This window comes from Chelonoidis abingdonii, chromosome 1 (genome assembly GCF_003597395.2).
Source record: "Chelonoidis abingdonii isolate Lonesome George chromosome 1, CheloAbing_2.0, whole genome shotgun sequence".
Lineage (NCBI taxonomy): Eukaryota > Metazoa > Chordata > Testudines > Testudinidae > Chelonoidis > Chelonoidis abingdonii.
Window position 1 is genome coordinate 125,316,171 of NC_133769.1, and position 22,777 is coordinate 125,338,947.

The 22,777-nt window shown below is 39.5% G+C and overlaps 2 protein-coding genes across 3 annotated transcripts in view; one reads left to right on the forward strand and one right to left on the reverse strand.

The window, feature by feature from the left end:
* RECQL (RecQ like helicase) overlaps nt 1-5,908 on the reverse strand; it is a 32,587-nt gene extending 26,679 nt beyond the window's left edge. Inside the window, exons 1-3 of one of the 2 annotated variants that reach the window (XM_032772571.2) lie at nt 5,840-5,908; nt 2,377-2,447; nt 696-893 (exon numbers count right to left, since the gene is read on the reverse strand). In XM_032772571.2, coding sequence (XP_032628462.1) covers nt 696-893; nt 2,377-2,392 — 214 coding nt within the window. In that variant the 5' untranslated portion in view covers nt 2,393-2,447; nt 5,840-5,908. Of the gene's footprint in view, nt 1-695; nt 894-2,376; nt 2,448-4,009; nt 4,096-5,839 lie in introns of those variants that run through there. The other variant, XM_075069787.1, reaches the window with a different exon arrangement.
* A 149-nt stretch (nt 5,909-6,057) lies between these two features.
* Nucleotides 6,058-22,585, forward strand: GOLT1B (golgi transport 1B). Its single transcript, XM_032772572.2, has 5 exons — nt 6,058-6,199; nt 10,849-10,940; nt 13,764-13,942; nt 17,792-17,873; nt 19,889-22,585. The coding sequence occupies exons 1-5, from the start codon at nt 6,175-6,177 to the stop codon at nt 19,925-19,927; spliced, it is 417 nt and encodes a 138-aa protein (XP_032628463.1). The 5' UTR covers nt 6,058-6,174; the 3' UTR covers nt 19,928-22,585.
* Nucleotides 22,586-22,777: the final 192 nt, after the last annotated feature.

Sequence of the window (22,777 nt, forward strand, 5' to 3'; positions counted from 1 at the left end):
GCCACCCATGCTGATCAGAGCTCCATGCTGGGCAAACAGGAAATGAAATTCAAAAGTTCACAGGGCTCTTCCTGTTTACCTGGCCACTGCACCCGAGTTCAGATTGCTGTCCAGAGCGGTCAAAGTGGTGTAGTGTGGGATACCGCCCGGAGGCCAATACCGTCAATTTGCAGCCACACTAACCCTAATCCGACATGGCAATACCAATTTTAGCGCTACTCCTCTAGTCGGAGAGGAGTACAGAAACCGGTTTAAAGAACCTTTTATATCGATATAAAGGGCCTCGTTGTGTGGGCGGGTGCAGGGTTAAATCGGTTTAATGCTGCTAAAATCGGTTTAAACACATAGTGTAGACCAGGCCTATCAAGCAAAAGAGAAAACTGATGATAATCAGTTCCTAGAAAATTCTGCCCAGCATAGCCCACTTCAGTATTCAGGAATATCTGAGCAAACAAATATAAGCTTCACTCTAAATGTAAGGCAAACTAACCAAGAATACAACAAAAACTTCTTAGCAAAAGGAACTGGTACAATAACAAAATTATCCATATGGAAATCAAAAAGCAACTCCTTGTGAAACACAGGTGGGCCAAAATACCATATTCTAGCTTTCATTATCTCATCAACATTGATCATTCTTGGTACATTCTTCACATTAAATGGTAAAGATGATAATTGAATTTGATTTTGTAAACCTTGTTTGTTCCATGCCTCAGCTGAGGTTTCAGTTTCTTCACTTTCCCCAGCCTCTGAATCTTCTGAAAATTGTTTTATTTTATTCTTTAACACCGTCTTCTTATGTATAAGCTCCTGTTGTCTTTCCAGAAGTTCCTGAATCTGGATCTCTACTGCCTGCAGCTCACTATCAGTGGAAACCAGCTCCTCCTTTAGCACTGAAGTGAGAGAGGGAGAAAAATATAACATTGTAACATGTATATTTTGCTAATTACAACTTCAAATCACATTAGACATTTTGCATTCAGTGGTTGACAGCAATCCAATCTACAATCAAGAGTGTCTGTAAAAATGGAGCTAGTACTGTCTTAGCTATTTGACAGGCCTGTTGCTGAGTTTAAAATATTTAATATTCATGAGGCATTCTGAATGTGTAAAATAGCATATAAATATATTAATAAACCACAACTGTAATTAATATTAATAAACCACTACTCTTCTTTGCTGCAGCTTAGGAGAAGTCTGCCACACTGTGATGATGGATGATTACCTTTGTTGTTGTAGAAAAATCATGTCATAGCGTAACTTTGCGACTACATCCACCTTGGCACAGGAATGGACTCAGATTCATAGATTTCAAGGACGGATGGGACCAGTGTGATATAAGAAGATCTTCTTCATCTTGTGATCCTATAGTCAAATTTGGCCTTGACCACTTTTAGTACACAGGGATGCATGTTAGCACTGTGAAAATAGCATTAACATGCTACTTTCAAATATTCCAAATTGGGTGCACAAGCTCTGTCCAGCTGCACAGTGAAAAGTCTTCATATCAGGAACAACATTAATTCCAGCAGAAGAGGGAGAACTGAGGATGGAAGCAGGGGAATATAGGGGAATGTGCTAAAATATATAGATCACGCTCCCAACTCTACCCTGTGTCCTGATATGTCCCTCCTCAGGTCTAGAAGCAGATGATCTGCAGAGCATGAATTCTGCATAGGTTTGCAAGCATAGCAAAGTCACAGCTTTTTAGGAGCACAGCCTAAGATATAAATTTGCTTCTCTGTGTCTAAGCACACTAGTGTGAATTGAAGTCAAGTGTTTCAGTATGTGGCTTCATTGCATTTGTCATTTAATGGACTAAATTAGATCATGCATTCTTTAGATGAATGTAGCAATATTTCTGAAACAGTTTACAGTCCCATCAGATAACTACACTAACATATTTTTTCAAAAACATTATGCTTTGATCCAAAAATAGCAACCATGATAGTTCTCATGCACTGTAGCTACAGTAAATCTGTGTATCAAAAATCCTCATTGCACATTTTCTGGAAACAGAACAAAACATGGAGGTTTTCCTTCCAAAATACCCTAGGGAACGAGTCCATGTTACAGACTAGTGGCCTGGGAAAGATGCCTTAAAAAATAAAAAATAAAACCACTTTGAAATTGTTAGAAACCAGGGAAGGTTTTACAGACTTGTGTGTGTATAGCTACAGAAATGAAAAAAGTTTCCAAAATGAAATATGGAGGAAAATGTGATTTAAAAAATTATAGCAATTAAAATAATTTTAAACCTGAAGAAAACAGTTGTTGTTGAGGTAACAAGCACTGAAAACAGAGTTTTCTAACAAATCTGATGAAACCAGTTAAACGGTGGTGGAATGAACAGTTACCATCCCAATTTTGATTTACCTGAAATGGTTGACATCTTCAAAGTTGAAAGGACCTTTATTAATAAATGCTGCTTAAGCAAGCAATTCTCTCTAAAAAAAAAAAAATTAAAATATTTTATTAAAAATCTCTATAAATTCACTAGACTGTAGTAAAGAAAGGGGGAAATTCCATAAGCTGATATATCTTCAAGCTACACAGGACAAAGCATTATACAAATATATCATATAGAGAAATCCTCCTCTGGCAGGGAAACGACCAGAGACCCTCCATAATTTCTATGGTATTATGAACAAAACAGCGAAGCTTATTAACTGGACATCATTTAGTACTTTCTTGTAAAATCACACTGAATATATTACATTCAATTATATGCCTAAAATTCCACTCTGTTTGCTAAATACCAATCCAGTTTTGTACTAATTTCTGAGATCCTGTCAGTATTCAAAATCCCCACTATAGGGCATCACACATCTCCTTCAACAAAAAACACACTGATGATTACTTAAATAAATTAAATCACAGGGAGACGTCAATGACAGGATCCCTAGCACACTGCCAGACTTTCAACATAAGTGACTCAAGACCCAAATTGGAAGAACAAGTCCCACAGAAGTCAGTGGAAGTCTGTCATCTCCATTAATAGGAATTGGAGCATGCTATAAAAATGTAGTCCGCATGCTTTAGCGCAACAAAACAGAGAGCTGACTATTCATAAATGAAACTATAATAATATCACAATTAATTACATAGTGACCTGCTAAAAAGCACTGAACCATCATGATGGGACTTATGGGATTATGTTGGTTATTCTATGAGAGTTAGAACAGCAGCAAAAAACTCTTCAATATATTAAGTTAATAAATATTTGTGAATGATATTCCTTGTATTACAGTATGATCTTCACTGTATTACAGTAAGAAAGTAATACAAAATTAAACAAAACATAAAAATAAGACATCCTCTGTTACGTCAGCAGGAACACTGATTTGGAGAGAGAAAAAGGAAAAATCCCCCAGCAGACTTCTATTGTCACTTCCTAAAAACTGATCATGAGATAACAACATAACCGATGAAAGGTCCAGCTAAAATACTTTGTTTTGTCAGAAGATGGAGTCAGAATAACTGAAAGGAGCTCTGCCATGGACAGAATCACACACATTATTGCATATATTACTCATTTCAGAAAATATTTGGCAAGATTAAGCTATCTGCTATATATGACAGGTGGCACTGTTCAGAATCCACTATATCTGATCACAAGTTCGTGAATCTGAAATTGACATCATCAATGGGATAAAATCCCTTAATTTTTTATGCAAGTGAATTTAGTCCTTAGTAAAGTTACTAGGCTGGCAGCTCTGTAGACTGAAGTACCTAATTTATCCAAAGGACAGGAATAGAATGAGCAGTGGCAATGCAAGCATTCCTACAAATGCTATGCCAAGGTTAAACTGAGCATCCAGCTCTATGAGAGAAAGTTCAATGTTCATAATGATTCAGTCCTTGGCCTCTCTCTGCTGATGCTGCCAACAAGTGCACCAATTATTAGTTGCTTTTTCTCTAATGCAGACACTAAAGAACTGAACAAGGCTACTGACTCATTTCACAAAGGTCACTGAACAATCTTCAGATAGTGACTGGTTTCACTTACCAAACTTGCATGGATTCAAGCCAGCAGTTTAGAGGTGACAAGCTCTGTATCTCACTTGCCATCTAGTTTTCAAAATAAAACCTCAGAAGCGTCAAACTCTAAAAAGAACCATGATGTTAGCAAAGCACTGCAAAAACCTTAAAGTTAGATCAACTAAAGCAAGGCAAGCTGTGGCTTATCAAGCTGCGTTAGATAAGTCAACAACAAAAAAGCGAGGTGAGATATTCAGGATCTCATTAAAACACACATGAAAACAATCCCAAGCTCGCAAAAGTTAAAAAGCATACAGAAGAACCTCAGAGTTATGAACACCAGAGTTAGGAACTAACCAGACACCTCATTTGGAACTGGAAGTACATAGCCAGGCAGCAGCAGAGACGAAAAAAAGGCCAATAGAGTACAATTTTAAATGTAAACTACTAAAAAATAAAAGGAATGTAGCTTTTTTTTCTAATAAAGTTTCAAAGCTGTATTAAGTCGCTGTTCAGTTGTAAACTTTTAAAACAGCTATGACATTTTGCTTAGAGTTAAGAACATTTCAGAGTTATGAACAACCTCTATTCCTGAGGTATTAATAACTCTGAAGTTCTACTGTACTTAAAACTAACTCAATGTAACTATCAGTCAACAGCAAATAAGAGTATGGCAAGTGCAGCAATATCATCATGTCAAGAGATTTAATGACCATGTCCAAGGATAAAGAATGTTTTTAAAAGAGAAGAAAACTGTTAAATTACATGCTCCACCCTGTAGAGAGGCACAGTTAAACATCTTAAATAGGCTAAGTAAAGGCAGAAGATGATTCAGCTGAGTAGAGGATGTTTATATGGAAAATGTGCATCTGGCAAACTGTACCAGAATGCTCATGTAGTGATTCATTGGTGAATTTCCTTAGAAGAGGGATAGCTAAAGTCAGAAGCAGACAGAGTATACGGCAAGCCACAAAAAAGGGAAGGTGAGGACTAGGTGGACAATGCCTGTCCAACGCAGCTAAGAATTTACTGAAGTTGCAGATAGTGATTTGTTATTTAGCAATGAAATGGTGGGGATGTTTTTGCATATTAGACATTCACACCGCTTTAAAGACCACCACCAGAAAAAGGTATTAGTCCAGAGAAGTCCTATGGCTCTGTGTTAGACAGTATAGGCACCGACTCAGTGGGTGCTCAGAGGCTGGAGCACCCACAGGAAAAAAAATAGCACAGACCCACAGATTGATCAGCTCCTCCCAACCCCCCTCACCTCCCCATGATCAGGGGAGCCAGTGGTCAGGAGGCACTGACAGGAGGGGGAGGACCAGAGGTGGAGTCTCAGGGGATGGGGGTGGCGTTGGGGACAGGAAGAGGCAGGGTGGGGTGGAGCCTTGGGGGGAAGGAGCGGAGTGTGGGGCGGGGCCTCTGGGCAGAGTGGGAGCTGGAAAACCCCAGGAGAAAGCTGAAAGTCAAGGCCTGTGTTACACATGTCAGACTAGAAGAACACAGTGACTCCTTCTAGCCCTAACCCTCTGTGCTTGGGGAGGGGGGCGCTGAGAGGGAATTTCCTCAGCTTCTGTTTTAGTCAATCACTGAATAGCTCTCGACCCAGCTCTAATACCCCGCCCTGCCCCTTCTCTCTCCCTACATCTCCATCCCTCCCTTTACCCTCCCTTCCCCTGCTCCCTCCCCGCGTGGCACACGTGGGGTGGGGTGGGGTGGGAGAAGGATCATGCCCATACCCCCGCCCCTGCTCCTTCTATCCCAGCCCCACACGAATTCACCCCGGCCCTTCCCACGCGCTGGGCTCAGCCCGTCCATCCTAAGCCCCCACCCCGCCTGCAGCCGTCGCACTCACCTCTCGCTCTCGGTGGCAGCAACTCCTCGGTTTCCCGCCCGCGCGCGCTCTCCCCCGCCTTTTCCCGGCCCGCCGCAACTTCCGCAGCCGGCTCCAGCCTCTACAGACCAATCACAGAGCGCGCTCCGCTTGGATTGGTCCGGCTGAGCCCCCGTACCGCGAAGGCAGCAGGTGGGAAGCGAACAAAGTAGACGTTGATTGGCCCGCGTTCCGCCAATGGGCGGTGCCAGGGAGAGGGGAGCGGGGGGCTGCGTGTTTCCGGAAGACGTGGCGGCCGCTTCTGCTGCTGCTTCCAGCCACCTCCCCCTCCGTAGTTCCCTGCCGCTGCCGCCACCATGATCTCCCTCACCGACACCCAGAGTAAGCGTCCGCCGGCCCGGCCGGGGGCGGGAGCTCCCGAGGCGCTGGCGGTTGCTGGGGGCGCTGGCAGCGGGCTCCCGGGGCGGGGGGGTCCTTGAGCGGCACGAGCCTGACGCCGCTGCCCCGGGCGGCGTCCAGCTCGGGGATGAGCCCGCGCTCCTGGCCGCTGCCCTTTGTTCCGGGAGCCGGGGTCTGCGGCGCGCTCTCGTCCCGCTTCCTGTTCGCAGGTGAAGAGATGGGGGGAGGGGTCCCCTGCACCGCTGCTGTGGGTGGGGGAAGGGCTTTGCCGGCTCCAGGGCGTTTCCGCCCGTCTCCGGCTGACCGTCCCCCCTCCCTGCCGCCCCGCCGGACACGTGCGCCGGGAGGCCTCTGCATGCCCGGGATCCCTTGGCCCAGCTTCATGCGCCAAACGCGGGTAGTGAGGGGTTGAGGGGGCTCTGCGTGTAGCTATTTACAGTGTGTTTTCAAACGTCTCCGTTCGGCGAGCCAGCACTGCGCTAGTTACCTTCTAATTCAAAAAGGAAAAGTTGTCCCAGCCCTATTCACCATTTGGAAGACTGAATTTTGAGGAAGTGTATCTAACTGTTAGTGTATCCTTTAATAAAACTGGTAGGTTTATAAGCAACAAAATTAAAATTGTGCAGCGTTCCGACTTCTGAAGCAAACTGCAAACATCCCAAGTAAAATTATACAAGCAGCCAACATCTGATAAACCAACAAACTGCATGTCATGAAGTAATATCGGTAACAAAACCAGAATCTACTAAAAACAGAAGGCAGAGGGACAGATATTCTTTATATTAAGGCTCTTCTACACTGCTTTGTAAAACGCCTTTAAAGTGAGCGTAAATGTTATTTATGCCCACATTAAGACCTCTTTAATTGCCAGAATGGTGTAAAGGGCCCTTAATGTAAATGAGAACCAGGCCAAAAGCACAATGTATATTTGCATAAGAACATAAAAACGGCCATAGTGGGTCAGATCAATGGTCCATCTAACCCAATATCCTGCCTTCCAAGTGTGGCCAATGACAGATTCTTCAAAGGAAATGAACAGAACAAGGCAATCATCAAGTGATCCATCCTCTGTCCTCCAGTCCCAACATCTGGCACTCAGAGGCTGAGGGACACCCAGAGCATGAGATTACATCCCTGACCATTGCTGCTAATAACTGCTGATAGAGCTATCCTCTATGAATTTATCTTATTCCTTTTTGAGCCCAGTTACAGTTTTTGCCTTTCACAATAACCCCTGGCAACGAGTTCCACATGTTGACTATGTGAAGAAGTACATCCTTATGTTTGTTTAAACCTGCTGCCTATTAATTTTATTGAGTGACCCCTGGTTCTTGTGTTATGGGAAGGGGTAAGTAACACTTCTTTATTCACTCTCTCCACATCATTCATGGTTTTATAGACCACTGTCATGTCCACCATAGTCATTTCTTTTCAAAGCTGTACAGTCCCAATCTTTTCAATCTCTTCTCATATGGAAGCTGTTTTATACCCCTAATCCTTTATGTTGCCCTTCTCTGTACTTTTTCCAATTCAAATATATCTTTTTAGAGATGGAGTGACCAGAACTGCACTCAGTATTCAAGTTGTGGGTTTACTATGGATTTATATAGTCACATTATGATATTTTCCATTTTATTATCTATCCCTTTCCTAATGGTTCCTTACATTTTTTTTTTTGACTGCTTCTACGCACTGAGCAGATGTTTTCACAGAACTATTCACAATGACTCCAAAATTTATTATGACTCAAGGTAGCTAATTTGGACCCCATCATTTTGTATGTATAGTTGGGATTACGTTTTCCAGTGTGCATTACTTTTTACTTATCAACATTGAATTTCCTCTGCCGTTTTGTTACCCAGTCATCCAGTTTTGTGAGATCCCTTTGTAACTCTTTACATTTTGCTTTGGACTTAACTATCTTAACTAATTTTGTCTCATCTGTAAACCTTGCCACCTCAATGCTTATTCCTTTTTCCAGATCATTTATGAATATGTTGAATAGCATTGGTCCCAGTACAGATCCTTGGGGAACCTGCTATTTATCCGTCTCCACTGTGAAAATTGGCCATTTATTCCTACCCTTTATTTCCTATCTTTTAATCAGTTATTGATCCATGGCAAGACCTTACCTCTTATCCCATGACTGCCTACATTGCTTAAGAGCCTTTCGTGAGGGACCTTAGACGTGGACTTTCAGAAAGCCTTTGACACTATATCTTCTGATCACCCTTGTTCACAGGTTTCTTGACATCATCAAAGAGTTCTAATAGATTGGTGAGGCCTGATTTTCCTTTACAAAAACTGTGTTGACTCTTCCCCAACATATCATGTTCATCTATGTGTCTGATAATTCTGTTCTTTGTTGTAGTTTAAAACAATTTTTGGGGTATTAAAATGACAGGTTTACTGGCCTGTAATTACCTGGATTGTCTCTGGAGCTTTTTTTAAAATTGGCCTTCCACCTGCTGTCCTTCTGTCATCTGGCACAGGGGCTGATTTAAGCCATAGGTTACATACCACAGTTAGTAGTTCTGAAGGCACTCAGATATGAAATTGCACAACACTTGGGTGAGTATCATCTGGTCCTGGCAATTTATTACTGTTTAATTTATTAATTTGTTCAAAACCCAACTCTGTTGATAACCTCAATTTGGGACAGTTCCTCAGATTTGTCAACTAAAAAGAATAGCTCAGGTGTGGGAATCCTCCCTCACATCCTTTGCAGTGAAAACTGATACAAAGGATTTATTTAGCTTTACCACAAGGGCCTAGTCTTCCTTGAATGCTTCTTTAGCATCGTGATCATGCAGTTGTCCCACTGATTGTTTGGCAGGCTTCCTGCTTCTGATCTACTTAAAAAACAAAAAATGATAGTAATTGCAATGGCTGTTGAAGGTTGGTCTGTTCTTCTCACCAAGGTGTTGTCACTGCATCTTGTGCAGTATGTTCAGGAATTCATCTCTCATCAGCCTGTGACTAGTATATTTAGTCCTACAGCTAACAGGTGTGTGGTACATCTTTCAAGACCTGCTTCCTGGTGGTAGTTGATGCTTCATCTCTTTTTCAAAATTCAAATTCATAAGGACATCCGTGATGTTTCCCTTTGCTAGTATGAATGGAGTTGGAGAAGAGGGCAGATTCCAATTATAGTCCTCAGTCAGTAATTGATATTTGATATATTTAAGTTTACAGTGAAATATGGGTGTATACTTTTTGAAGGTCAGATTAGGGTGTGGATTTTTACAGTATCTTTTAATGGAACATCTAAATTAATAATCTTGTCTTTGTAATAGTAGTGTAAATTTCATTAGATCTTGAATGTTTGCAATCAAAATGAAAATTAAAGCAAATTTTAAAAATATGTGCTATTACAAGTCAGTCCACAGACATATAATTTGGATATCAAATGGTATTAAACAATATTGAGAGAGAAGCTCACAAAAGTAAGGAAGTTAAAGGCTACCAGAGTAGATATAGCTACACAGAGGCTTTGTGAAATCTTCTACTATTGCTAGTAAATGGAAATGCTAGAATATATAAGCTACCAATGGTTTTATCCTTGTGCTGTCTGACCAAGATAAGAAGAAACTGGGTATGTCTATGCTGCAGTTAAAAACTTGCTGCTGCCATATGCCAGTTGACTCAGGCTGATGGGGCTTGGGCTAAGGGGCTGTTATAATAGCAGTGTAGATGCTTGGGCTGGAGCCTGGGCTGTAGGACTCTGCTAGTTGGGAGGCCCCCAAAGTTCAGGCTTCAGTCTGAGCAGGAACCTCCATGCTGCAATTAAACAGCCCCTTAGTCCGAGTGAGTCAGCTGGCACAGGCCAGCTGCAGATATCTAATTGCAGTGTAGACATATCCATTGTGATTAAAACATTGTCATCTGGTTTACACTAGTGCTTGGATTGGTGAAGCTTTGCTGCTGTTCAAGCAAATATAGAAGAACTTCACGGAAATCTCAGTCTAGATGAGGCCAAAGGCCTAAACTTGCAGCCCTTTGTGTTTTTGATCTTGATCACTGTTGCAGAGAGGAATCTTGTAGGTTTGATCTTCAGGCATCCCTGCTGAAACTTATCTTGCAGTTTAATCTAACGTCTAATGAACTATAACTTTAAAAACTCAAACTTTGATTTTGAGTGACTTGTTAGTAAATCAATGGTAAAGCTGTGTTTATTTTCATCTACAGAACTTGTGTACACATGCACAATCGTGCTTATATGCTGAACTCTATATCAATATGTAATTTCCAATTTAGTGATGTATTGGACAATATAGAGTACATTTCATACAGTTACTACTTATAGATCACATCATCAAAGAAGTCTCAGGTAGTTAAAATCACAACATTTAAGACAAATCAGAAGCTTTAAAATTAACTTATCTGAAAACTTCTTGAAGCAGGACCCTACTTTATTTTCCATGCTCATAACAATTTAATAGGTAGAATTCACTATGGCCATAACTTCCCCCAACATCAAGATAAGGACTAAATGTTTCTACATTTTGCATTAATTTCTGCAGCCTATTCATGTCAACTCTTAATTTGTGAAATAAATTTTCTTATTTGTATGCCTTAGTGCTACTTTTTTACTAACCTTTTTTAATGTTTTTTTTTTTTTTGTATTGCAGAGATTGGAATGGGATTAACAGGCTTTGGTGTGTTTTTCCTTTTCTTTGGAATGATTCTCTTTTTTGACAAAGCACTTTTGGCTATTGGAAATGTAAGTGTTTGCTGTTCACATTTTAGTTTATACACATAGTTTCGACATGGAAGAGTAGAGTATTTTAAGTGCATGATGCATTTGTATTAACTATTCCCCTTTGAGATTTTTTTTTTTATTATCAAGTGGAAACTGAGCCTTGGAAAACAGAATCATAGAAACGTAGGTTTAGAAGGGACAAGGGTCATCTAGTCTAACCACTGCCAAGATGCAGAATTTATTGTGACTAAATCATCCAAGACAAATGGCTATCCAGACTCCTTTTGAAAACCTCCAGTGAAGGAGCTTCCATGACCTCCCAAGGGAGTCTGTTCCATTGTCCTACTGTTCTTACAGTTAGGAAGCTTTTCCTGAGATATAATCTAAATCTGCTATACTGACTAAAACAGAATCTGATATAAAATAATAATATATGGAGATATGCCTATATCATAGAGCTGAAAGGGACCCTGAAAGGTCATCGAGTCCAGCCCCCTGCCTTCACTAGCAGGACCAAATACTGATTTTTCCCCAGATCCGTAAGTGGTCCCCTCAAGGATTGAACTTACAACCCTGGGTTTAGCATGCCAATGCTCAAACCACTGAGCTATCCAAAAGAGAGGTTATACTGACTCTGAAAGTTAAGCCAATTCCCCAGTCACTCTAAAGATGGTACCACTGAGTCAGACTTGAGTCAGCCACAGTGAAGAAATTTGTGCTGCAGCTGCTTATGACACTGATTCTGTACGTTAGACTTCTTGGATTGACTGTCATGGGTAGGTCTACACAGCAAAGAAAAACACATGACTGGCCTGTGGGGCTTTTTCATTGCTGTTTAGATTTCCGGGCTGGGACTGGAGCATAGGCTGTAGGACCTTGTGGGTGAGAGGTTCTCAGAGCTCAGGCTGCAGCCCAAGCCCGGAAGTCTACACAGCAATGAAACAGCCCTGCAGCCCGAGCCCTATGAGCCTGAGTCTGCTTGCACAGGTCAGCCACAGGATTTTCTATGCTGTGTAGACATATCCTCTGACACCTTTTTGCAGTCTTGTATGTAAGGTAGCTTATTAGAATTTGCATATTTATTTCCATCTAAGAACTCTGATATTTTTTAACACTAACGGATTTAGACTCTTAACACTTTTCTGAGGTAGGGAAGTATAATTAAGTGAAAATTGCTAATAATAAATTGAAAAAACCACCTCTTGTCTGTGGTCAGTAGAAACTTTTACTAGTCAGTGCCTTCATCTTCTGCAGTTTTAAGTTTTCACTTAAAAAATTAAATTTCTCGCTTTTGTAGTAGATTATATTCAGTTCATGTGGAAAAGTTAACGAATGTGATATTGCCTTTCTAAATCTGACAGTTCCAGTCCTTCCATTTCTGTTCACAGCTTTGCCCATCTGCAGGAGATGAAAACTAACTAGAGGATTGTTGTTTTTCAATTGTTGCTATTCAGAACGCTGTGGGCAGCAGGGATCAAGTCAGCTTCACTCTGTTGCTACTGCTTTTGGAAGCTAGGAACAGCAGGACAAATGTGGAAGCTGTTCACTGAATGAAAATCCCAAAATAGATACTTGGAGGTGTGTATAATCACAGAAGCCACTCCCCTCCAAGGTATCAAGAAAGAGAATTTGTATATGGCAAACCATACATAAAATAAATATTTGGAATACAAAAGGAAAAACCAAAAATACAGGGTAGGAGGTAAATAACTTAGGGTAGGGAAAGTGATATAAAGTGGGAGATAGAGAGAAAGTAAAGAGCAAACAGAACTGAAAATAACACGAGGAAAGATATACTATCCTTACAGGAAAGGAAAAAAGTGGAGGGATACCAGGAAGAGAAAAAGATGCAACAAGGAGAGTAGAAGAGTAAAAGTGGCATAGTACCTGTGTCTTATTCCTTTCAAATGTAGTTGGTGTGGCTTTGAGGGTTTTGCAGCACAAATATATTTCACTCTAGCTAATAGGGTTAGTTCTTGGACTGGCAGGTGGCAGTTGTAATTAGAGAAAGATGATTAGACACTGATGGCTGAGGGTCAACTATTGTCAGTGGGACTGCTTGGTCAAACAGAATGAGTAGCATTTATTCTGCAACAGTGATAGACTGCAAAACTAATATCAAAGCTGAGATGTAGTGAAAAACAAGGAGCATCAAGGCTGATACTTTATCTTCAATTCTTCCCATTATGTTATAATGAATATGCTTAAATATCTATAAAATCATGCTTTATGTTGACCCACGACAGCTAAATACAAGTTATGGATGGTGAGTCGGTGACTTAAAGAAACACTGCCAGGGTAGAGCAAAATATGACCTGCCACTTACTAATGATTGTGTACACCAAAAGTTATCAGACAGTCCAAGGCTTCAGCCTTGGTCAGGGGCACAATTAGGGTCATGTCTACATTACAAAATACATGCCTTAATTTTTGGAGATAACTATTTTCCTAGAGACTCCTGACATGGTTGTATTTATAATGTAGATGCTTTGTGTATCTAGGGTGACCAGATGTCCCAATTTTATAGGGACAGTCCCAATTTTTGGGTCTTTTTCTTATATAGGCTCCTATTACCCCCGTCCCGATTTTTCACGTTTGCTGTCTGGTCACCTTATCTGCAAAGTACATTGTAAAAAAAATCTGAAATGTTGTGTGTGGTGGCACTTCATACCTCTGCAGTGTGTATCTAATTTACAAACTGTGACGGACAAGGGGTTGAGGTGAATACTTCCACATCATATTGTTTCCAGCTTTGTAGAATAGTTATTAAACATTTGTAAAACTCTAAATTCATTTGGAATATACTCTTTCATTCACTGTTGGATTTGTCTCTGTCTCTTTCAGGTTTTATTTGTGGCTGGCTTGGCTTTTGTTATTGGTTTAGAAAGAACATTTAGATTCTTCTTTCAAAAACACAAAATAAAAGCAACAGTCTTTTTCCTGGGTGGTGTGCTTATAGTTCTCATTGGTTGGCCCTTGATAGGAATGATCCTTGAAATGTATGGATTTTTCCTTTTATTCAGGTAAGACTTGTTTAAAATGGAGTTCTTCATTGGTATCTTTTTGTTATTAGGAGGAAATGTTTTTGCTAATTATACAGCATTCACCACTTCCACAACAGTTGCTACACTGAAATGTCATCTCTAATCACACTTTATAATTTATACAAATCCTTAATTTGTAGTTGTAACAACCTGGAACTTGATGTGTACTAGTTTGATACTTTTAAAATCAACATTGCCTAAATCCGTTTGATATTTGTTACGTTGTTTCATGTGTGTGAAAAATTGCACTTGATAATTTCACACTCTTCCCACCCCCCAATCAAGCAAGGATTTTTTTAAAGAACCAAAATATCCTTTAGGCCTAAAATGTGGACTTTGTCTAATTTACCACCATCCCCAGTAAAAACCCAGCTTAAATCTGAAGAAATGTGATGTTCTTTTGAAAAAAACCCACATATTTTATTTAACATTTCCTTCTAGTGTTTGCAGCCTTGGTATTGTGCTAGTATATGAGAAACAGAAACTGAAACAGACTTGTTTTCATTATCCAAGCACCTTGTGTCTCCTAATGCTTATGCCTAGTATAATCACTTAAAATGGAGCAGCATTTTGTTATATGGTTAACAAAGGTGAGTTATGTAAATCTGAAAAATCATTATTCATATATAGTAAGTTTCATACTTGTGCCTAGCATTCTGATAAGAAGCCATTCATCATTTTTCTTCATATCACTTCTGACTTGCTAAAATCCGCATCCTTCGGGGAGGGAAAGAGGAAAATGTCACATAGATGACACTGTAGACCTTTTTGAACTTAACCCTGAACTTCTGATGAAATCCAGAACTATTTAACAGACTCATGACTCCAGTATAGTAACCACTCAAGGGTTTTCCATGATGCTGCAGTGCAGGTGAAAATTAATGCAGTTGCTGTGGAAGTCAAAGGAAATGTGACTTGGATCATAATATTTTTAACTCACTTAAGATGGATATATAGTCCTATATTTAAACATTTAGGTTGGGAATTTCAAAAACACTCAATATTGACCTGCCTTTGCTCCTCCTGAAGTCAGTGGAATTTTTATTGTTGACTTCAGTGAGAGGTGAGTTATGTGAAAAGCAGAATGCTTTTAAAAAGTCCCATCCTTAGATCTTCCTTGTTTTTGTTGGTCCAAGTTCTTTCATCTTAACTTGCAAAGTATTACCACAAACATTTTGCAAATGGTTATGCATTGATCTAAGATTTCCTTCAGTAATTGGTATGTTAACAAAGAGGCAGTTTTGCTTTAGTCACTTGTAAATTGTTTCTTAAATTTTGTTTTAAAATTGTAAAAGCACATGTTGATATGTACCTCATCACATCTTTAGGGAATCATAATTACAGTTCCATGTCTGTCACAGAGGTCATGGATTCTGTGACTGTGGCAGTGGTTCCTGGCCGACCAGTGCAGCCGTGGTCCGCTAGCCTCAGCAGTGCTCCCTGACCAGCCGGGCAGAGCAGCCGCAATCCGCAGCCCCGGGCAGCAGTCCTCAGCCAGAGCGGCCAGAGCAGCCACAGCCCTGGGCAGTTCATTGTCCGTTACCTGTCCATAACTTTTACTAAAAATACGATGACTAAATCATAGCCTTATTCATAATATGAAAAATTTCAAATTGCTTTGGTAACACTTGAAAGCTTTAAAAGCAGCAAAGTACATTGTAAAAAAAATCTGAAATGTTGTGTGTACTGGTACTTCATACCTCAACAGTGCTTGCTGTGTGACAGAAGTCTAATATATATGAAAGAACAATCTCCAATGAAATGAAGCGGCTGGCTAAGGTCAATGCACACAGAGTCTTTTAAAGGAGAACAATTAGATTATTTATTAACTAAGAAACATTAAAGAGCTGTCATAGTCTTACTTTCAAACCTAAAAGACTTTTACGCATAAAACCACTTATCTTTAATTTAACTCTTTTCTTGACACTTGGAAAATCTAAAATTTGTTCTAAAACAAACAGTTGCTATTTCTTAGCCCATCTCCACCATGGTGCTGCATTTGTTATATCATACTGACTTCCTTAACACAGTACAGTATCAAAAAATAGGTGTATCTCCTGCATAATCAAATAGGAAGAATAAACTCTTTCACACATCAGTCTAAAATGTCCAGAAAAACTCCACAGGAAATAACTGGCCAAATGCATAGCTTTTTACATAAACTTTCCTTTTAAAATTTGCTGTAGTAGTCCCCATTGGGATTACAGTAGAACCTCACAAGTTCTCACATAGCTAATCTGTATATCTGAGAATTTATTCAAACAGCTCTACTCCTACTTCTTAGCAAATATCTGATAAATGGCTGCTGTACTGAGGCCTTCATTACCGTATATGCTTGATCATAAGCCGGTTCGTTTATAAGCCAATCCCCCCCCCCAAGATGGATAAGAAAAAATGGAAAATTTGTATAACCCGTTCATAAGCCTACCCTATAATTCAGGGGTCAACTTTGGCTCCCGGGCCATCAAGATAAGCTGCTGGGGGACTGAGATGGCTTGTTTACCTCGAGCGTCCGCAGGCATGGAGGTAAACCTAAGTAAAGAAAGTGTCCTGGCGCGCCGGCTGCATATCCTGACGGACTGGGACAGCAACTGGTGGGGAAATTTTTTGTGGGGGAGAAGCTGGGAGGCAGGGGAGTAACCCCTGTGACAACTCCCCACATCACCCCACCCCTAGCCCAGGACCTCCACACACTCCTCATCCCATTCCTTCCCACCTTATCAGGGGAGGATGTCTCTGACCTGGCTGGAGCCGTTCCAGCGGCTGGGCAGTGCGGCCGCAGCCTGCTCCAGTGGACCAGGCCGGGCGGCATGGCTGCAGCCTGTTCCCGCAGCGTGCTTTGGGGGGCAGGGCCGAGCGGCATGGCTGTAGCCAGCCAGCCAGCCCCGGAGCTGCAGCTTCTTTGGAGGCTGGGGGGGAGAGCAGCGTGGCCAGAAGTGGAAAGACTCTGGCCCCACCTCTTCCTTCAGTCTCTGCTGGCTGTGCTGCCTCTCCTTGCTCCCTCTGTTGGGAGGAGGGTCTGTGTCCCACCTCTCCCTCTGTACCCATTCATAAGCCGACTCCCATCTCTGGTGCTTCCCTTTTTTACTAAAAAAATTTGGCTTATGAACAAGTATATACGGTACTTTATAAAATGCATTTGCACTACATTAATGATACACTATAAATGATCAAGTATATTAAAGAAACTTGTCAGAACAAGTGAACAGATGGTATTTTAATGATACAGCCTTTGTTTTTGTAATTATTTGCTTGTTAAATTGCCAGATTTGGTAATCTGCAATGGAAGTCCCAGGTTACTCAGTAAGTTTCCCAAAACTTTAAACATTGTGAGAGAATTTCTTTCCCATTAAAACATCAAATCAGCCCATGCATCTGTCATAATGTACCATAGTGTCAGCTTCTGAAATAATTTCATCCTATAAGGTGGGCATAAAAATAACTGGTGAAATTTATATCTACTAAATATTGGTGGGATTTTCAAAAGTACTCCAATTGTTAGGATTGCTGGCCCCAGTGATCCTCAATGTGCTCCAAACTCACTTAGGTACTTTATAAAATCCTACTCTATCGGATGAGATTTTCAAAACATTTTAAAAGGAGAGGAAAGCTTTTGAATATTGTATTTTTTCCTGCCACTTTTCCTCTCCTCCCATCCTGAATTAGCAGATCCCATATATATATGTCAGAACTTATTTTCTACTCACAAGCTACAAGTAATTTTTTTAATGCAGTCTCATTTCAAATAATTCATTCCTTCATCCAGTCTAATATGTGAGAATAATGTCATGTCGGACCTATATAACTTCAGAACCTTTTTCTTTAAAGGGGTTTCTTTCCTGTGGTGGTTGGTTTCATTAGAAGAGTGCCAGTCCTTGGATATCTCTTGAATTTACCTGGTATAAGCTCGGTAAGTATTCATCTACTTAACATTAAGTTGGAATCTTTTTGTTCAATCCATGGTGGCTATAGATTTAGCAAATAATAATGCAGAAATACTATGCACATAGTCATAGAGCAGTAAATGGTTACTGTGTATGCTTTTTGTACAGTTCTTGCACCATACGAGTCATATTCAATCCTAAAGAAGAGATTGAAATAAAACGAATTTTCACTGAAGCCTCAAAAGTAGAGAGACTTATAGGTGATTATCCCTGCATCATTATACTCAAGTTTTGAATTACATATGCATGTTACAAATGCCAATGATCTGAGACTCCATTATTCGCATACACCAGTGGGTCAAAAATAATGTTAGTAGTTTTAATTCTGACTTAGGTTTTTATGTTTGATCTACTTTATTTTGCGTAAGTTAAACATAAAAAACTCCAGAGCAATTTCAAATTGCTCTCTTTCAGACTAGCACAGACCTTCAAGGTGAGTCAAGAATATGCCTAGTAACTATCTCTAGGCACCAGCATCCTTTGTGTAGGTCCTTCAATAACATATTAGTAAATGGATTCTTTGAATGAGATCTGTGGGTATAATTCATTGGTCTAATTCGTAATGCCAGAAGAACAATTGTGATATAGCATGTTGTTGGCTGTAAGTAGAGCCTTGTTGATGTTAATGCAGGTATAATAAGGAAATAAGACTAGATGTATTATTTTTTACTATATGGTAAAGTGAAAACGTTGGATCCATAAACTTTCATGTGATACATAATCATTTATCTAATTAATACTTATTCAGGTCCACTTTGCTTGGGATAAATTTTGACATTTACTGAGATCTGTGTTTTTCACATTTGCCATTCTTTTAATGAAATATCCAGGGAATAGAAGAGAAGCAAATAGTACCAGAGAGAGAGTAACCTAGGATTTGTACTGTGCATATGTCTCTTTGTATTTGGAAATTTGTAATTTTAAGTGTTTTAACCTTAGTCTTGAAAGCTACCGTTTAATACATACATTGTAAAATTCAGAAGCTGTATAATTAAGGGCTTGGCTACACTGGAGAGTTGCAGCGCTGGTGGTGGGTTTACAGCGCTGCAACTTACTCACCGTCCACACTTGCAAGGCACATACAGCGCTGTATCTCCTTGGCTGCAGCGCTGGCTGTACTCCTGCTCTGCCTGGGGTATAACGATTGCAGCGCTGCTCCGCCAGTGTGGCCACCAAAAGTGCTGTAATTGGCCTCCAGAGGTATTCGGAGGTATCCCAGAATGCCTGTTCAGCCACTCCCAGCAGCGCTGCAAATGTGGCTACACTGCAGCGCTTTCCCTACATAGCTGTACGAAGACAGCTGTAACTCCCAGCACTTTACAGCTGCAAGTGTAGCCATATCCTAAGACATACAAAGTCCAGTTTGCAAAGATTGATTCATTTTAAAGTTCAGGTTCATCTGTCTGAATGTTGTAGTCTAACAGTCCCAGGCCAAGGTCTGGCTCATGATCCATGATCAATTGCATGTTCCACTCGGCAATTGATCTTACCTATATATATAAATTGATCTTAATGGGATTAAATCCTGTTTAAAAAGATAATTGTCAATGTTTTATTCAAAGCCTACGTAGGCTCAGAAGAGAATCCACAGTAATGGTCAGTTGAAATATCTTATTTGGTCTGTTAATGCATGAGTGGCTGATATTTTTTTCTTTTAGTTAATTGTTTTATTTTGGCCATTAAGCTAGCAGTGTTACCTGCATTTTTTTAATTTATGTTTTCATTCTGTTGCATCTTCATGTTGCACTGTTAATATCCATGAAAAACATATCATGCAGAAACACAAATTGCAATGTAAGATATTTTTAATGTTTTCAAATTTATAAATCTCATGAGACCTTGGTGAGTACTATTTGACTATAATCATTTTGAGTCACCTACTAAATGTGCACAAGTACCAATTTATATTTCTGAGATAGCATTTTGAATGTACATGCATAAACATGTGCAAGTAACTTTTTTTGTCTCTTCTTTCCTACAGCTTGTCGATAAAGCTGGAGAAAGCAACAACATGGTATAATGACAAGTGGGCAGAAGGCTGATTCTAAATTTATTGTATTATTTATAAAGCTTTTGAAGAATATTCAGCACAAAGGTTAAATTGTGTACAAAGGAAAAGCTTGTAACATTCTTTATATAAAAGTTTAATTTAAAATGTATAGTCAACAAAATACATCATTAGACAAGAAGCTCAGCAAGCATGCTTCTGAGACAAGCTACTCCAAGAATTTGGGCAGTAAACCGAAGAGGTGAAAGTCACGGGATAACCCATGCTACAATTGTTCAAGACTGTTTTTAATGTTTTTGAAAAATATGCTAAACATAACAAGCCCTCGTGGAACTAACGGTGCCTGTACTTACCTCCTTATTTTGAAGGTTTGGTAGAGTGAACAGGTCTTTATTTTTAAGGCATTCCCCTCCTACCTACCCAACCCACCACACCCCTCCAAAAAAAAGCAGGGGGGGGGGGAATATTACCTATTTAACAAAAGGTGTCTTTCTTGCATGAAAGTTAAGATGGATAATCATTTTTAAGTATATGTAACAACAAAGGAAACCCCACTACACTTCTACTGTAAACGTTTTTTGTAAATATGTGGCTAAAATAAAACTTCATTGTTATCTTCATGTTTCATAGCCAAATGTAAGTTGATTGGATTTGCCTTCAGTTTTGGAATATGCAAAAGGTCAGTCTTTACTAACTTCAGTCTAAAAATGCAATTGGTTCCGAAGTTGTACAGTTTAGCTGGGAACTCTTGAAAGTGACTTACGCTCCTTTGGATTCTTCTTCTCCTTGACTCATGTTATGTGTGCACATCAAGATGAAGATGTAGCTCTTTATCACTGAATAAACTTTTTGCATATCCTGTTTAGTTCATGAAATAATATATTTGGTTTTACACAAACCCTGTGAAATATACCCTGCTCAAATATGAAACATGTTTTTAAAAAGTTGGAAGCCAAGGCTTCTTTTTGCCATAGGACTACAAGTTACAAATCATATTTTTTACATTAATAAAATGAAAACTTTAAACTCTGTGTGTGAGTTTCTGGAAAATTGAATTGAACAAATTAACTGAAAAACAAATGCCAGTCTGTCTACTTATGACTTAATTGCTGCTTGATTTCAGTCATTTTTAAATTATTTATCCCATCAATCATAAAAGCAATTAGGCATCTATAGAGCATATATCTGATTTGGACTATAATTTTCTTTGGCCTAAATTGAGGTAAATGAAGATGGCATATTAAAGTGCGTGTTGTGATTTTTCTAATTTTGTTGGAATGTCTAACATTTCCAATAAATCTAGATTCATAGTATTTTTCATCTAAAGAGAGCAGCAAGTAACTTGTACCTGTGCAGACGTTTACTTTAGCAGTTTCTCAGAATTTTTTGACTCAAGTAGCTACAGTCTCATCAGTCTAATAAGTCATTCTTCTGCAAAGTTAAAAAATACCAAACTAATTTTTTATAATGTTTTTAAGATGGGATAAGCCATCACATACAAAATATACATGTTTGGAAATCGTTTACAAACATCTTTGCATATGTGGTGGGTTTTCCAATTGTAGATGTATAAATCACCATGGATTATTTTCTAAACTTCCCCATTTACTTTGTTTTCTTCTGGGGAAGAAGGTAGTGGAAGGTAAAATGCAAAACACTTTGGGAGCAAAATGAATAGGGCAATAGCCTGGTAGCCCAGTGCATCTTTTAAGTGTAGTCAGTGCGCATTACGGCTTTTAAATTTTAATAATGAAAGAACTTGGTTGTTAGTTGGGTTTTTTTTGGTTTGTTATATTCCTGATGGCTTGTGTATTAATTTACAAACAGGACTAAATATGACTTGTGGCTCCTACCTCGAGAAGAATCAATTTTAATTGCTCCTGTGTATCTGTTCTTTTCAAGCAACACCTTTCTAACACTAGTTAAATTTACTTTCTGAACAACCAAATGGGTTTGAAATACTAGTCTGCCTCATGGGAATCAAGGAATTTTTTTAAATCAGACAACGTTACTTCATTTACAATACATGTGGAAAAATGCCAAGGTCTTGACTCTTGTCTTCTAAAAGGTAATCTGAAGTATAAAAGCTGGATTGTACCACATGACTGTGTTCTGTAGTCCTTTTTGGAAGAAAATTGCTTGATAAACTTACGCCAAGTACCTTCTTCCACAAGAACTTTGGATAGAATCTTTAAGATGTGACAATGTCTTGCTGTTCCATGATCTCTCAGCCCTTCAGTGAAACAGAGGTCTGCAATTCACCTCACTTCTGCTTCAATTCACAGTTATACATCAAGGATCCTCACAAGTGGTGCTCATTTTTTTTGTCAGGAATGAGACTAACAAATATACTACTCAACTGAGGGGACAACATTGTGTGTAGCATTTAGCAGTCTGTATCCCTCGAAGTAACATAGTCTTAAAGACAAACATCAGTTTTGCCAAGTACCTGTAAGAGATGGAGAAGAAGTCAAAACTACTCCTTAGCCTTAAGTGTTTCTGTCATTGCAAAAATGTATGTTCTGTAACAGAAACTTATTTGGAACATTTCCTCTTTTAAATGTAATTTACAATTGCTGCATTAAGGCTCACTAATAGGTCTATCCTGAGCAGATGAATACTGTATATACACTTGTCATACCTTGAATAAATGGAGTACTTTTTTCTATTGTTCATGTCTATTTTTTAACTGCCATGTCTTTGAAGAAAATATTCTGTACCATTTTGCTTGCAGGAAGAGGGACACTGCAGTTCTCATCTGTTGCTGGATTGCATAGTGGAGCGTATGGAGTCTGGAATGAGTGTCTTATATTAGATCTTTGGAATATTGTTGTAGCCATGTTGGTCCCAGGATATTGGAGA